Source organism: Mobula hypostoma, chromosome 8, assembly GCF_963921235.1.
Source record: "Mobula hypostoma chromosome 8, sMobHyp1.1, whole genome shotgun sequence".
Lineage (NCBI taxonomy): Eukaryota > Metazoa > Chordata > Chondrichthyes > Myliobatiformes > Myliobatidae > Mobula > Mobula hypostoma.
The window spans coordinates 140,832,603-140,849,869 of record NC_086104.1 but is presented as its reverse complement, the minus strand read 5'-3'; the positions used below and the strand labels follow the sequence as shown (position 1 = coordinate 140,849,869).

General features: G+C 42.2%; 1 protein-coding gene across 3 annotated transcripts in view; it reads right to left on the bottom strand.

Moving 5' to 3' along the window:
- LOC134351017 (anthrax toxin receptor 1-like) overlaps positions 1-17,267 on the bottom strand; it is a 290,770-nt gene that overhangs the window by 219,932 nt on the left and 53,571 nt on the right. For all 3 annotated transcript variants that reach the window (XM_063056982.1, XM_063056983.1, XM_063056984.1), the window contains exon 6: positions 16,453-16,532. In XM_063056982.1, coding sequence (XP_062913052.1) covers positions 16,453-16,532 — 80 coding nt within the window. The remainder of the gene's footprint in view (positions 1-16,452; positions 16,533-17,267) is intronic.

Genomic DNA, 17,267 nt, shown 5'->3' with positions numbered 1-17,267 from the left:
ATAAGCATTATCAAGGATGCATCTCACCCTAACCATGGACTTTTTACTCTCCTCCCATCCGGTAGGTGCTACAGGAGCCTCCGCTCCCGCACCAGCAGGCACAGTAAGAGCTTCTTTCCTGAGGCTGTGACCCTGCTGAACCTCTCATCACAGCGCTAAACAGTATTGCACCCATATTGTACTGTCTGAGTACTTTTATATTTGTGTGCTGTAGCATTTACTTTTTATTCACAGTTATTTTATAAATAAGACTATTCTTTGCATTTCTGGTTAGATGCTAACTGTATTTCATTGGCTTTGTATCTGTATTTGGCACAATGACAATAAAGTTGAACCTAATCTAATCTAATCTAATTATTGTCCACCTGCACTGCACCTCTGTAAGTGTAACAACTTAATTCTGCACTTGTACTAATACAATGCACTGATGTAATGAATAGATGTATATGAACAGTAATCATGACAAGTTTTTCACTGTACTTAGTACATGTGAAAATAATAAACCAATATACAAATTTAAAAATAATTCGTTGCAATTTCCAACTTCTCTTTTCTTCTAGAATTCAAACTTTGCTTTCTTATTATTTTTATGGATGAATTACTGCAATAATCAGTCATTGCCAGCAAGTCCAAGCCATCATTCCAAGCTTTGGTATACACTGTAGGTTAGAAGCAAAGAAAAGACACCCACAAACTCATTTCATCATAAACAGACAACTTACCTCCTTGAGTTACTGCTGTGCAAGGATTAGTTTTGGTACCCCAATTCACCAACAGCACCATTTAATTTCATGCATGCAAAATTTTCCAAAGCATTGGAAAATTTGTCAGGGATTTGGGAACTGTTAAGGAATCATTAAGCTTTGGGTTGTGGCAATTTTGGGATATTTTTTGCCAGATAATACGAGCAAATTAAATGCTATTTATAGAGATGTAGAACATTCATTTAAAATGTGAATTAAACTCTGTACTAAATTAGGAAAAATGCATAAATATAAATAAAAATTACTGTAAATATTCAGCAACTAAGGGAGCAGCAATGAGGAAATAAAGACAATTAACATTTTGGGTTCATGGTAATTGGGAGTTAAAACTTTTACAGTTTTGCAACATTTGAAATGGCCTGTTGTATATCTTCTACTAAATAACTACTGACATCATTAATCATAATACTTAATTTCCAGATATATTACCCTAAAGTTGTCACAGCCAGGGGTGGTAGTGGAGATAAGTGCCCCTACCTATAAAGTGCTCCAAAGGGCATGCGACTCTAACAGCCTCTGACAACCAAGTCCAGCTCTTGGCTTTCACGTGTGGCTTAGCTACTAGGCCCAGTGGAACTGTTTCTGGTGACGAGAGAAGGGGCAAAGGCAGACCATTGGTACCTCAAAACTAATTGCTTTGGGCAAGTGAGGCTCATCAGCCTTGGTCAGCCCGCCTAGGAGAAGGAAAACTCTGATTTTAAACCTCCGTTGCCTCGCAGCCATACCCATCCATGGGAAAGGCTTCGGGAGTAATCGGAGCTGAGGTCCCTAAGGCTGTTTGATGTTGTTTACAACTTCACCCTGGCAACCTCTGCGACGTCACTGGTGCCAAGCTGTATTGGCACTTGCTCTTCCTTTGGACTACATCAGTGACATGGAGAGAGGGATCCCTCTGCATGGGCAACAGCCGGTTCTTCAAATCTTCCTGCCCAGGCTTGTGCCCTGGAGAGGACACAGTCCACCAGAGGTGCAAACCTATGATCCCTAGGATCGACGGCTGCCTACTACTATTATCTTACAAGCAAAATATCAGTGGTTGCCGCATTCCAAGAGTTTTTAGCTTCAAAATCAGGCCCCAATTTCCCAGACAAATTTTGTGATTTCATGAAGAGTTGAGCTGCAGAAAAAGGAGGAGGAGCAGAGAAGACGAAAGGAAAGGTCTGTCATAAGGGTGAAGAGCAGGAGACATTGAATGGTATGGGGGAGATGATGATGTATATCTAGAGGAATAATAAAATGGAGAGGAGATAAATCAGGAATACCAGGTTACAGAAAAAAAGAGAGGAAAAGAACTGTGCATCAATTTGTAGAGACTGGATTTACCTTTAAACAAGTTTATATAGAGTCATAGTAAAAAGTACAGAAACAGGCCCTTTAGGCCATTTAGTCCGTGCCGAAGCATTTAAGCTGCCTAGTCCCATCAACCTGCACCGGGACCATACCCCTCCAAACCACAACCATCCATGTACCTCTCCAAACTTTGCCTAAATGTTAAAATCAAGATTACACTTGCACTAGCCGCTGATTCCACATTCTCATGACACTCTGAATGAAAAAATTTCCCCTTATGTTCCCTTAAACTTTTCACCTTTCACACTTAACCCATGACCTCTAGTTGTAGATCCACCAAACCTCAGTGGGAAAAGTCTGCTTGCATTTACCCTATCTATATCCTTTATAATTTTGTATACCTCTAGCAAATTTCCCCTCAATCTTCTAAGTTCCATGGAATAAAGTCCTAACTTATTCAATCTTTCTGTATAACTCAGGTCCTCCAGTCCCAGCAGCATCCTTGTAAATTTTCACTGTATTCTTTCCACCTTACCTACATCTTTCCGATAGGCAGGTGACAAAAGCTGCACACAATACTGCACATTAGGCTTCAAAAAATGTCTTGTACAATGTCAACATAACATCCCATCACCTGCACTCAACACTTTGATTTATGCAGGCCAATATGCCAAAAACTTTCTTTATGACCCTATCTGCCTGTGCCGTCCCTTTCAATGAATGCATTCCCATATCCCTTTGTTCTACCCCACTCCTTGGTGCCCTACCGTTCACTGTGTAAGACCTGTCTTGGTTGATTTTACCGAAGTGCAACACCTCATACTGCTCTGCGTTAAATTCTACCTGCCATGTTTCAGCCCATTTTTCAAGCTGGCCCAGATCCCACTGCAAGCTCTGATAGCCTTCCCTGCTGTTCACTTCAACCACAATCTTGGTGTCATCCGAAAATTTGCTGATCCAGTTAACCACATTATCATCCAGATTATTGATAAAGATGACAAACAACAACAGATCTAGCACCGATCCCTGTGACACTCCACTTGTCACAGGCCTCCAGTCAGAGAGTGAACGTTGTAAATTAGTACTTTTAGAAGGCCTTTGACAAGGTGACACACATGAGGCTGCTTACCAAGTTAAGAGCTACAGGAAAGTTACTAACATGGTTAGAGCATTGGCTGATTGGTAGGAGGAAGCGAGTGGGAATAAAAGGATCATTTTCTGGTTTGCTGCCAGTGACTAGTGGTCAGTGTTGGGACGACCTCTTTTTACACTGTATATGAATGATTTAGATGATGGAATAGATGGCTTTGTTGCCAAGTTTGCAGATGATACGAAGATTGGTGGAGGGGCAGGTAGTGCTGAGGAATCAAGTAGGATACAGTAGGACTTAGACAGATTAAGAGAATGGGCAAGAAAGTGGCAAATGAAATACAATGTTGAAAAATGCATGGTCATGCACTTTGGTCATAGAAATAAATGTGTGGACTATTTTCTAAACATGAAAAAAATCCAGGAATCTGAGATGCAGAAGGACTTGGGAATCCTCATGTAGAACACCCTGAAGGTTAACCTGCAAGTTAAGTTGGTGGTGAGGAAGGTAAATGCCATGTTAGCATTCATTTTAAGAGGTCTAGAATACAAGAGCAAGGATGGATACTGAAGCTTTATAAGGCACTGGTGAGGCCTCACCTTGAGTATTGTGAACAGTTTTGGGCCCCTTATCTTAGAAAAGATGTGCTGGCATTGGAGAGAGTCCAGAGGAGGTTCATAAGGATGATTCCAGGAATGAAAGGGTTATCCTGCGAGGAACGTTTGATGGCTCTGGGTCTGTACTCGCTGGAATTCAGAAGGATGGGGCGGGGGGGATGGATCTCATTGAAACTTTTCGAATGTTGAAAGGCCTAAACAGAGTAGATATGGAAAGGATGTTTCTCATTGTAGGAGAGTCTACGACAAGAGGGCAGAGCCTCAGGATAGAGGGGCGCCCTTTCAAAACAGAGATGCAGAGAAATTTCTTTAGCCAAAGGGTGATGAATTTGTGGAATTTGTTGCCACATGCAGCTGTGGAGGCCAGGTCATTGGAGTGAAAGGTTCTTGATTGGACACGGTATCAAAGGTTACCAGGAGAAGGCCGGGAACTGGGGTTGAGGAGGAGATAGAAAAAAAGGATCGACCATGATTGAATGGCGGAGAGGACACGATGGGCCAAATGGCCTAATTCTGCTCCTATGTCTTATGATCTTATGGTCTTATGTTTCTTGCAATAGTCTGAGATCTCGCTCTCAATATGTTCCTCTAAATTCTGCAGACTGTTGGACGGTCTATAATATAGCCCCACTAACATGGTCATACCTTTCTTATTCTGGAGGAACTCAGAAGGCCAGGCATAGATGCTGCCTGGCCCACAGAGTTCCTCCAGCATTTTATGTATGATGCTTGGATTTCCAGCATCTGCAAACTTTCTCTTGTTTGTGATTGGAATACCTTTCTTGTTTCTCAGTTCCACCCATAAAGCCTCACTAGATTAGTTCTCCAGTCTGTCTTGACTGATCAGTGCCATGTCTAGAAACACCACCACTATCCCTACGATCCCTTCTGCTCTGTTGCATGTAAAACAACGGAACCCCGGAATATTGAGCAGCCAGTCCTGACCCTCCTGCAACCAAGTGTCACTAATGGCTACAATATCATAATTCGAGGTGTTGATCTGTGCCCTGAGCTCATCCGACTTTCCTACAATACTTCTTGCATTGAAATATACACAACTCAGAACATTCATCACACCAAGCTCAACCTCTTGATTCCTGACTTTGTCTGAGGTGTTCACATCTGTCTCCACAGCCTGTGCCCTGGCACCCTGGTTCCCATGCCCCTGCAGCTCTAGTTTCCCATGTAAATCTTCCCGTTTGGATATTAGTCACCCTCCAGTTAATACACGAACTGTCTCTTCTGTACAGTTCCCACCTTCCCTGGAAGAGAGACCAATAATCCAAAAATATAACACCCTCCCTCCTACACCAACTTGTTAGCCAGAGGAAGAACTGTATGATCTTCCTATTTCTGGCCCCATTAGCACGTGGCACGAGTAGCAATCTTGAGATCACAACCCTGGAGGTCCTGTCCTTTAACTTAGCATCAAACTCCCTTAACTCACTCTGCAGATTCTCACCATTCTTCAACCTACGTCATTGGTACCTACGTGGACCACAACCTCTGGCTGCTCACCCTCCCAATTAACAAAGCTGAGAACTTAATTCAAGACGTCCCAGACCCTACCACCGGGAGCCAACATACCATCTGGGAATCTCATTCTCTTCCAGGGAACCTCCTTTCTGTTCCCCTAACTAACAAAGCCCCTATCAATACAGCTCAACTCTCCTCCCTCCCCCCACCCCCCAACTTCCCTACTCAGTGCTAAAGACCATGAAGCAACATGCCACATAGGAATAGCAATTTTGCTTCAAGACCGATATATCCAAAGGGATAGTCTGAGTAAATAGGATTGGGAAGACAGAAGAAGATGTAGAGAGGCTTCTAAAAGCTGACTACAGATGCAAAAATATGGTAAATTCAAAATAATGTGGAAAGATTTGAAGTTATCCACTCAAGAGATATGAGGGACATTTTTTAAAGGTTGTGCAATGATGACATACAACTGGTCATTGTAACAATCTCTAAAAGCCAAAATATGGGTGTAGCTAGCAATTTGGAAGGCAAATGGCATGTTGGCTTTAATCTTGAGGATAATTGAGGACAGAGGAAACAATATCTTACAGCAGTTACACAACACGCTGGTGAGTGACTGCGGTTGGTCATCTCATCCAGAAAGGAGTACACACACCTCAGAGAGAGTGCAGAAACGATTCACCACAACTGGTTCCAGGGATGATGAGTTTGTTGTACGTGGAAAGGTTGAGATGGGGGTGGGGGGGGTGGCATATTCTGATTGTCAAAAATCACTTCCGTTGTGATTGTATAGTTTAGAAATTGCAGCTGCTTTTCCCATTGGTTAGTTGCCTGTTGTTCAGTTTCAAACATCCTGGATTTATAGAGAGCACATGTGAGATGTTCTCTTTTTCCTCCCTTGTTTAAGGCAAGTGGTGCACATGACCATTAGCAAGGCATGCTTTGCATGTGCTTTTAGCTAAGTATGTTTGTTGAATATTCAGCTTTGTAGTATTTTGTAACTTGAGGAACATGAATGTTTGGTCAGATTTTTACTGCTCATAAATAAATGATCAATATACTTATCCACAGCCAGTACTTTTTGTCTCACTTGCTGCACCTGCGAACCTGATTTAACATTACAACATGCAATGTCAAATTGTGGGCGCTCTCTCTGGCTCAACACTTATGCTTTTGAATCCAGAATCAGTCCCTCTCCTGAACCTCAATCCAAAAATTTAGGTCAATAATTCATAGTTTATTGCACTGTCAGGCATGCTATCTTCTGGATGAGATATTTAACAGGCTTTCTCTCAGGTGAAAGATTCCATTACATTATTTTTTTAGAAAAGCAGGAGAGTTACCCCTGGTGTCCTGAACAATGCTTATCCCTCAGTAAACATTACTAGGAACAGATGGTCTGGTCATTATCAGATGGCCATGTGTGGGAGTTTGCTGTTGCCAAAATGGCTGCTGCACTTCCTGTATTATAGCAGTGACTGTGGTGAATTAGCAAGGAAGTGGTTTAGGATGAAAGGGATGCTAAAGGTATTACATAAATGCAAGCCTTCTTTTTAACTGTGGTTGCTGGTTGCTTTTGGTTAAGACACAACAAATGTAATTGAAAGCAATGAAATACTTTACTTAGAACATTGTTGCAATCTCCAAAGAATTCAAACTACATTTATTATCAAAGAATGTATAAATTATACAACCTTGAGATTTGTCTGTTTACAGGTAGCCACAAAGCAAGAAACCCGAAAAAAAACAATAAAAAAAGACCAACACCCAATGTGCAGAGAAAGACAAAAAAGAACACAAATCATGAAAACAAGAAAGCAGGCAACAGCATTCTGAACCAAACTGAGTCGATAGAGCTGAATCACAGAGCAGCTAGAGGAGGCCCATAGGCCACGTTTGGATTCATCACATAGCCTGGCAAATCAGAATCAGTTTATCATCACCAGCATGTGTCGTGAAATTTGTTAACTTAGCAGCAGCAGTTCAATGCAATACATAATATAGGAAAAGAAGAAAAAAATAATAATGGATAAATAAGTAAATCAATTACAATATACATATATTGAATGGATTAAAAATCATGCAAAAAGCAGAAATAATATATATTAAAAAAGTGAAGTAGTGTTCACAGGTTCAATGTCCATTTAGGAATCGGATGGCGGAGGGGAGGAATTCAGTTCCTGAATCGCTGAGAATGTGCCTTCAGGCTTCTGTAACTCCTACCTGATGGTAACAGTGAATAAAAGGCATGCTCAGGGTGCTGGAGGTCCTTAATAATGGATGCTGCCTTTCTGAGACACCATTCCTTGAAGATCTCCTGGGTATCCTTGCAGGGAGGTTTGTTAGTGTTATTGGGGAGGGTTTAAACTAGATTTGCAGGAGGATGGGAACCAAATGCCAGAGCAGATAGTGGAGCAGGGGTGAAAATAAATGATGTTAAAAGTTCATGCAAAGTCACAAACAGAAGGATTGTGTGTGGTGGTAATAATCTTCTGAAGTGTGTCTTTTTCAGTGTAAGGAATATTGTGGGGAAGGCTGATAAGCTGAGGGTGTGGATTGACATATGGAATTACGACATTATAGCCAATAGTGAAACTTGGCTACAGGAGGGGCAAGACTGGCAGCTTAATGTTCCAGGGTTCCGAAGTTTCAGACGTGATCGAGGTATGGGGGGGGGGGGGGTGGCATTGCTAGTCAGGGAAAATGTTACTGCAGTGCTCAGGCAGGTCAAATTAGAGGGCTTGTCTACCGAGGCCATATGGGTGGAGCTGAGAAACAGGAAAGATATGACCACATTAATGGGGTTGTATTATAGACCACCCAATAGTCAGCGAGAATTGGAGGAGTAAATCTGCAGAGAGATAGCAGACAACTGCAGGAAACATAAGGCTGTGTTAGTAAGGGATTTTAATTTTCCACATATTGATTGGGACTCCAAACTGTTAAAGGTCTGGATGGGTTAGAGTTTGTAAAATGTGTTCAGGAAATTTTCTAAATCAATATATAGAGGTACCAACTAGAGAGGATGCAATATTAGATCTCCTATTAGGAAACGAGTTAGCACAGGTGACGTAAGTGTGTGTAGGGGAACACTTTGGTTCCAGTGATCATAACACCATTAGTTTCAACTTGATCATGGATAAAGATAGATCTGGTCCTCGAGTTGAGGTTCTAAACTTGAAAAGGGCCAAATTTGAAGAAATCAGAAAGGATCTAAAAAGCGTTGATTGGGACAGGTTGTTCTCTGGCAAGGATGTGATTGGTAAGTGGGTGGCCTTCTAAGGAGAAATTTTGAGAGCGCAGAATTTGTATGTTCCTGTCAGGTTTAAAGGCAAAGTGAATCAGAATAAGGAACCTTGGTTCTCGAGGGACACTGGAACTCTGATAAAGAAGAAGAGATATATAACATGTATAGGAAACAGGGAGCAAATAAGGTACTTGAGGAATATAAAAAGTGCAAAAAATACTTAAGAAAGAAATCAGGAGGGCAAAAAGAAGACATGAGGTTGCTTTGGCAGTCAAGGTGAAGGATAATCCAAAGAGCTTCTACAGGTATATAAAGAGCAAGAAGACAGTAAGGGATAAAATTGGTCCTCTTTAAGATCAGAGTGGTCGGCTATGTATGGAACCAAAAGAAATGGCAGAGTTCTTAAACAGGTTTTTTGCGTCTGTATTTACAAAGGAAACTGGCATGAAGTCAATAGAAATAAGGCAAACAAGTAGTGAGGTCATGGAACCAATACAAATTGAAGAGGAGGAGGTGTTTGCTATCTTGAGGCAAATCAGAGTAGATAAATCCCCAGGACCTGACAGGAACCTTGAAGGAGACTAGTGTTGAAATTGCAGGGGCCCTGGCAGATATATTTAAAATGTCGGTATCCACGGGTGAAGTGTCGGAGGATTGGCGGATAGCTCATGTTGTTCCCTCGTTTAAAAAAGGTTCAAAAAGTAATCTGGGAAATTATAGGCCGGTAAGTTTGACATCAGTAGTAGGTAAATTATTGGAAGGAGTACTACGAGATAGGATCTACCAGTATTTGGATAGACAGGAACTTATTAGGGAGAGTCAACATGGCTTTGTGCATGGTAGGTCATGTTTAACAAATCTATTAGAGTTTTTCGAGGAGGTTACCAGGAACGTGGATGTAGGGAAGGCAGTGGATGTTGCCTATATGGACTTCAGTAAGGCCTTTGACAAGGTCTCGCATGGGATGTTAGTTCAGAAGATTTAGTCGCTAGGTATACATGGAGAGGTAATAAATTGGATTAGACATTGGCTCAACGGGAGAAGCCAGACAGTGGTAGTGGAGGATTGCTTCTCTGAGTGGAGGCCTGTGATTAGTGGTGTGCCACAGGGATCAGTGCTGAGTCCATTGTTATTTGTCATCTATATCAATGATCTGGATGATAATGTGGTAAACTGGATCAGCAAATTTGCTGATGATACAAAGATTGGAGGAGTAGTGGACAGTGAGGAAGGTTTTCAAAGCTTGGAGAGGGATTTGGACCAGCTGGAAAAATGGGCTGAAAAATGGCAGATGGAGTTTAATACAGACAAGTGTGAGGTATTGCACTTTGGAAGGACAAACCAAGGTAGAACATACAAGGTAAATGCTAGGGCACTGAGGAGTGCAGTAGAACAGAGGGATCTGGGCATACAGATACAAAATTCCCTAAAAGTGGTGTCATAGGTAGATAAGGTCATAAAGAGAGCTTTTGGTACATTGGCCTTTATAAATCAAAGTATTGAATATAGGAGTTGGAATGTTATGGTGAGGTTGTATAAGACATTGGTGAGGCCGAATTTGGAGTATTGTGTGCAGTTTTGGTCACCTAATTACCGGAAAGATATTAATAAGATTGAAAGAGTGCAGAGAAGGTTTACAAGGATGTTGCCGGGTCTTGAGAAACTGAGTTACAGAGAAAGGTTGAATAGGTTAGGACTTTATTCCCTGGAGCGTAGAAGAATGAGGGGAGATTTGACAGAGGTGTATAAAATTATGATGGGTATAGATAGAATGAATGCAAGCAGGCTTTTTCCACTGAGGCTAGGGGAGAAAAAACCAGAGGACATGGGTTGAGGGTGAAGGGGGAAAAGTTTAAAGGGAACTTAAGGGGGAGCTTCTTCACACAGATGGTGGTGGGAATGTGGAATGAGCTGCCAGATGAAGTGGTAAATACAGGCTCACTTTTAACATTTAAGAAAAAACTTGGACAGGTACATGGATGAGAGCTGTATGAAGGGATATGGTCCAGGTGCAGGTCAGTGGGACTAGGCAGAAAAATGGTTCGGCACAGCCAAGAAGGGCCAAAAGGCCTGTTTCTGCACTGTAATGTTTCTATGGTTTCTATGGCTTGTATTGCTGGTACCCAAGATAGAAACGACTAAATTTACAAGCTTCTGCAGCTTCTTTCGGTCCTGTGCAGTAGCACCCCCATACCAGATAGTGATGCAGCCTATTAGAATGCTCTCCCTGGGACATCTATAGAAGTTTTTGAGTGTACTTGTTGACATACCAAATCCCTTCAAACTCCTAATGAAGTATAGTCGATGACTTACCTTCTTTATAATTGCATATAATTCTTTATAGTTGAGACCAAGTTAGGTCCTCAGAAATCTTGACACCCAGGAACTTGAAACTGCTCATTCTCTCCACTTCTGACCCCCCTATGAGGATTGACATGTATTTCTTTTTCTTACCCTTCCTGAAGTCCACAATCAGCTCTTTCGTCTTACTGACGTTGAGTGCCAGGTTGTTGCTGCAACACCACTTCACTAGTTGGCGTATCTGACTCTTGTATGCCCTCTTGTCTCCATCTGAGTTTCTACCAGCAATGGTTGTATTGTCAGAAAATTTATAGATGGCATTTGAGCTATGCCTAGCCACACAGTCATAGGTATAGAGAGAGTAGAGCAGTGGGCTAAGCACACACCCCTGAGGTGCATCAGTGTTGATCATCAGCAAGGAGGAAGTACTATCACCAATCTGCACGGGTTAGGAAGTCGATGATCCAATTGCAGAAGGAGATACAGAGGCCCAGGTTCTGTAACTTCTCAATCAGGATTGTGGGAATGATGATATTAAATGCTGAGCTATAGTCAATGAACAGAATCCTGACGTAGGTGTTTGTGTTGTCCAGGTGGTCTAAAGCTGTATGAAGAGCCATTGAGATTGCATCTGCCATTGACCCATTATGGCGAAAGGCAAATTGCAGTAGGTCCAGCTCCATGCTGAGGCAGGAGTCAGTCTAGTCAAATCACTGTGAAGCTTGCAGACACGAAGCACGTAGGTGCCGGAGCAGTCTCACAGCCTCACAGCTGAGGAGTAGATTCCTGGAATCTACATTACATTAATATGATAATGCTGTCTTATCACCCTTCCCTCATCTCTTACTTAGAAACATAGAAACATAGAAAACATACAGCACAATACAGGCCCTTCAGCCCACAAAGCTGTTCCGAACATGTCCCTACCTTAGAACTACCTAGGCTTTACCCATAGCCCTCTATTTTTCTAAGCACCATGTAGTGATCCAGGAGTCTCTTAAAAGACCCTATCATTTGCGCCTCCACCACCGCTGCCGGCAGCCCATTCCACGCACTCACCGCTCTCTGCGTAAGAAACTTACCCCTGACATCTCCTCTGTACCTTCTTCCAAGCACCTTAAAACTATGTCCTCTTGTGCTAGCCATTTCAGCCCTGGGGAAAAGCCTCTGGCTAGCCACATGATCAATGCCTCTCATTATCTTGTACACCTCTATCAAGTCATCTCTCATCCTCTGTCGCTCCAAGGAGAAAAGGCCGAGTTCACTCAACCTGTTCTCATAAGGCATGCTCCCCAATCCAGGCAACATTCTTATAAATCTCCTCTGCACCCTTTCTATGGTTTCCACATCCTTCCTGTAGTGAGGCGACCAGAATTGAGCACAGTACTCCAAGTGGGGTCTGACCAGGGTCCTATATTGCTGCAACATTATCTCTCGGCTCTTAAACTCACACCCACGATGGATGAAGGCCAATGCACCGTATGCCTTCATAACCACAGAGTCAACCTGCATAGCAGCTTTGAGAATCCTATGAACTCAGACCCCAACATCCCTCTGATCCTCCACACTGCCAAGAGTCTTACCATTAATACTATATTCTGCCATCATATTTGACCTACCAAAATGAACCACCTCACCCTTATCTGGGCTGAACTCCATCTGCCACTTCTCAGCCCAGTTTTGCATCCTATCACTGTCCCATTGTAGTCTCTGACAGCTCTCCACGCTATCCACAACACCCTCGACCTTTGTGTCATCAGCAAATTTACTAACCCATCCCTCCACTTCTTCATCCAGGTCATTTATAAAAATCACGAAGACCTCTGAGGCACACCACTGGTCACCAGCCTCCATGCAGAATATGACCCGTCTACAACCAGTTCTGGATCCACAAAGCAATATCCCCCTGGATCCCATGCCTCCTTACTTTCTCAATAAGCCCTGCATGGGGCACCTTATCAAATGCCTTCTAAAATCCATATACACTACATCTATGGCTGTACCTTCATCAATGTGCTTTGTCACATCCTCAAAAAATTCAGTCAGGCTCGCAAGGCATGATCTGCCTTTGACAAAGCCATGCTGACTATTCCTAATCATATTATGCCTCTCCAAATGTTCATAATTCCTGCCTCTCAAGATCTTCTCCATCAACCTACCAATCACTGAAGTAAGACTCACTGGCCTATAATTTCCTGGGCTATCCCTATTCCCTTTCTTGAATAAGGGAACAATATCCGCAACACTCCAATCCTCCGGAACCTCTCCCCTCCTCATTGATGATGCAAAAATCATTGCCAGAGGCTCAGCAATCTCCTCCCTTGCTTCCCACAGTAGCCTGGGGTACATCCTGTCCGGTCCCGGTCACTTACCCAACTTGATATTTTCCAAAAGCTCCAGCACATCCTCTTTCTTAATATCTACATTCTCAAGCTTTTCAGTCCACCGCAAGTCATCCCTGCAATCTCCAAGATCCTTTTCCGTAGTGAATACTGAAGCAAAGTATTCATTAAGTACCTCCACTATTTCCTCCGGTTCCATACACACTTTTCCATTATCACACTTGATTGGTCCTATTCTCTCATGTCTTATCCTCTGAATGCCTTGGGGTTTTCCTTAATCTGTCAGCCAAGGCCTTCTCATGGCCTCTTCTGGCTCTCCTAATTTCACTCTTACGCTCCTTCCTGCTAGCCTTATAATCTTCCAGATTCATATCATTACCCAGTTTTTTGAACCTTTCGTAAGCTCTTCTTTTTTTCTTGTCTAGATTTAAAACAGCTTTTGTGCACCACAGATCTTGTACCCGACCATCCTTTCCATGTCTCATTGGAACGTACCTACTCAGAACCCCATGAAAATATCCCTTGAACTTTTGCCACATTTCTTCCGTATGTTTCCCTAAGAACATCTGTTTCCAATTTATGCTTCCAAGTTCCTGCCTGATAGTCTCATTGTTCCCCATACTCCAATTAAATGTTTCCCTAACTTGTCTGTTCCTATCCTTCTCCAATGCTATGGTAAAGGAGATAGACTTGTGATCAGTATCTCCAAAATGCTCTCCCACTGAGAGATCTGACACCTGGCCAGGTTCATTTCCCAATACCAGATCAAGTACAGCCTCTCCTCTTGTAGGCTTATCTACTTATTGTGTCAAGAAACCTTCCTGAACACACCTAAAAAACTCTACCCTATCTAAACCCCTCACTCTAGGGAGATGCCAATCAATATTTGGGAAATTAAAATCTCCCACCACAACAACCCTGTTATTGTTACTCCTTTCCAGAATCTGTCTCCCTATCTGCTCCTCAATGTCCCTGTAACTATTGGGTGGTCTATAAAAAACACCCAGTAAAGTTATTGACACTTTCCTATTCCTAACCTCCACCCACAGAGACTCTGTAGACAACCCTCCCATAACTTCCTCCTTTTCTGCAGCCGTGACACTATCTCTGATCAACAGTGCTATGCCCCCACCTCTTTTGACTCCATCCCTATCCTTTCTGAAACTTCTAAAGCCTGGCACCTGAAGTAGCCATTCCTGCCCCTGCACCATTCAAGTCTCTGTAATGGCCACAACATCATAGCTCCAAGTGCTGATCCACGCTCTAAGCTCATCTGCTTTATTCATGATACTCCTTGCATTAAAATAGACACATCTCAAACCATCGGACTAAGCACGTCCCTTCTCTATCACCCGCCTATCCTCCCTTTCGCAGTGTCTTCAAACTTTCTCTATTTGTGAGACAACCTCCCTTTCCTCTGTCACTTCAGTTCAGTTCCCACTCCCCCCAGCAATTCTAGTTTAAACTCTCCCCAATAGTCTTAGCAAACCTTCTCACTAGGATATTGGTCCCCTTGGGATTCAAGTGCAACCCGTCCTTTTTGTACAGGTCACACCTGCCCCAGAAGAGGTCCCAATGATCCAGAAACCTGAATCCCTGCCCCCTGCTCCAATCCCTCAGCCACACAGCCTCCACCTCATTCTATTCCTATACTCACTGTCACGTGGCACAGACAGTAATCCCGAGATTGCTACCTTTGAGGTCCTGCTTCTCAACTTCTTTCCTAACTCCTTGTAGACTTTTTTCAGGACCTCCTCCCTCTTCCTACCTATGTCGTCGGTACCAATATGTACCACGACCTCTGGCTTTTCTCCTTCCTGCTTCAAGATATCATGGACACAATCAGAAACATCCCGGACTCTGGCACCTACTTTTTGATTACTTTTCAATAAATTTATAATTTCTCACTTGGCAGCAGGGCTAATGTCCCAACTAGAATTGCTAGATATGCACTAAAAACATTCCAAAGATTGAAATGCATGAATTCAAATGAGAAAAATTAATGAATTTAAAAGGGAGCCATCCTTTTCTCTAATGAGAAGCTGAGGATTGACCTAATAGGCAGCTTGAGGATATGAAAATGCTTACTATAGTAGGCACACAATAAAATGTTTTCACAAGGCAAGACCAAAATAAGAGGACATAGGGTGGTGTGGTGGTGACATGTCTTCACTAAAGGAGGTGTAAGGTGCTCCTTCCCTCTGCTAGCCTGCAGGTCACCCTTGGCCAAGGTGCAGCAACAGCTTAGCCTCCTGAACAGGGTCACGTGAAGCCATGGGATCAGGTGGGCAGATGGTCATATAAGCAGCTGGTGCATTTCACAAGTACTGGTTATGCAACCACTGACACCAGGCAGACAATCGCTGAAGGATATTGATAATGACTAGGGTCAGCCACCTTGCAAGGACACTGCCCAGAAAAAAGCAATGGCAAACCACTTCTGTGGAAAGATTTGCCAAGACCATGATTGCCCACATCGTACAACACGGCACATATTGATAATGATGATAGCCATTCATTAATCCAGCAGAAAGTTCTTTAACCTAGCAATACTTTAAAATACAACTTTCTGCAAAAGTCAGTACTTGAGATGAATGATATTAATGCATTCAAAAGGTCATTAGATAAGCAAACAATGGAGGAAGGAATAGAAGTGACTGTTGAAAGCGAGAAGCTTTCCTGGACCATAAACTCAGCATGTTTTCTGTCATACTGTGTGGTCTCTTTTCATCCTGAAAACATTTTGTAATACTTTGTAAAAAGTGTTAACTTGGCTCTGTAGCAATGCATTTCAGACTTATTAGCCAGAAAATGTCAATGCATTTCAGTCAGAAATTATCTGTCATAATTATCTTTGATACATAGCATATTCTTCCAATATAGAAACAGCTTTCCTTTTAACCAAAGTAAGATGCAGATGTAAAAGTATTCAATGTGACATAAAGGTTGACTGCACGTACTTAAGGAAAAGAATATTGAGAAGGAATGAAAACACACAAAACTAATTAAATAAGCAACGTAGCCTAACAGCAATAAGGGCTTGGTTAAAAAGCTTCTGATCAATATTAAACACTAAATCCAGAAATCAGCTTATCATGTTACATGTCAAGTTTAATTGTGCAACATGTATCTCCCTTTCCTAATATGCAGATTCCAGCAGCATGACTTTCAATGTCAGGCATTTGCAATCTGTATCTGACACAACCTCAGTCCATGTGTTTCTTTTTAAATTCCACACTGTTTCTTGGCTGGCCCTGATTAATAGTGCAGAATGTATTGCATCACAGTCATTCATACTCACCAAGCCAGACAGCCTTCTTACCTCTAGCTCTGCATAATAAAAAAGGTTCTCCATCAGCTCGCCATCTGTCAGAGCGATAATGACGCTGGCCGTTCTGTAACCTGCGTTGTGAAATGCAGTCAGTTATTTTCTGATTCCTGTCTTGCATGATGTGTGAAAGAATATCCTAAGGTTATTTTTGAGATTGAAAAGTCATTCATTGACATTAATCTTTGGAATACTAAATCCTCACAAAATAATTTAAGGGTAGAATCTGCAATCTATTTCCTTCAAGGACTGCAAAGCAACCAATGGAGTTCAAGATGATTCTAGTCCATGCATTGTGAAGAATTATTGGTGTCTGCAGTGAGATTTGCAATGGGCTCAAACTATGGTGTGATTGATATTCAGGTGACTCTTTTTTGGGAGAAGAGTAGCAGATGATTTTCTTTGGGTTAATATGGCCCCAGGATTAGGGGATTGCCAATTGATATTCAGAACTAAATCAATGTCATATTCAATTTTACAGGTCATTCAGCAGTAACCTAGAACATGGCTGATGGCTGATTATCCCGTCTGATTTCTTAAAGTTATCTCGAAGGAAAGACCTGTTACCAAAAACTTAAATTCTTCCCATTCACCACCAGATAATTCCAAATCAATGATATATTGGAAAGGGAGATACATTAAACGGACCATGTGCGTTTAGAACACATCACATTTCTGTGACTGTCAACAATGGGCTTGCTTTATTTTCAACAAGTCTTGATTCTGCTGCCATTCTTGGTATTGGCAGTGATGACACAAATAGAACATCAAGGTTAGAATGATATCAAAATATGTCATGCCAGTCCTGT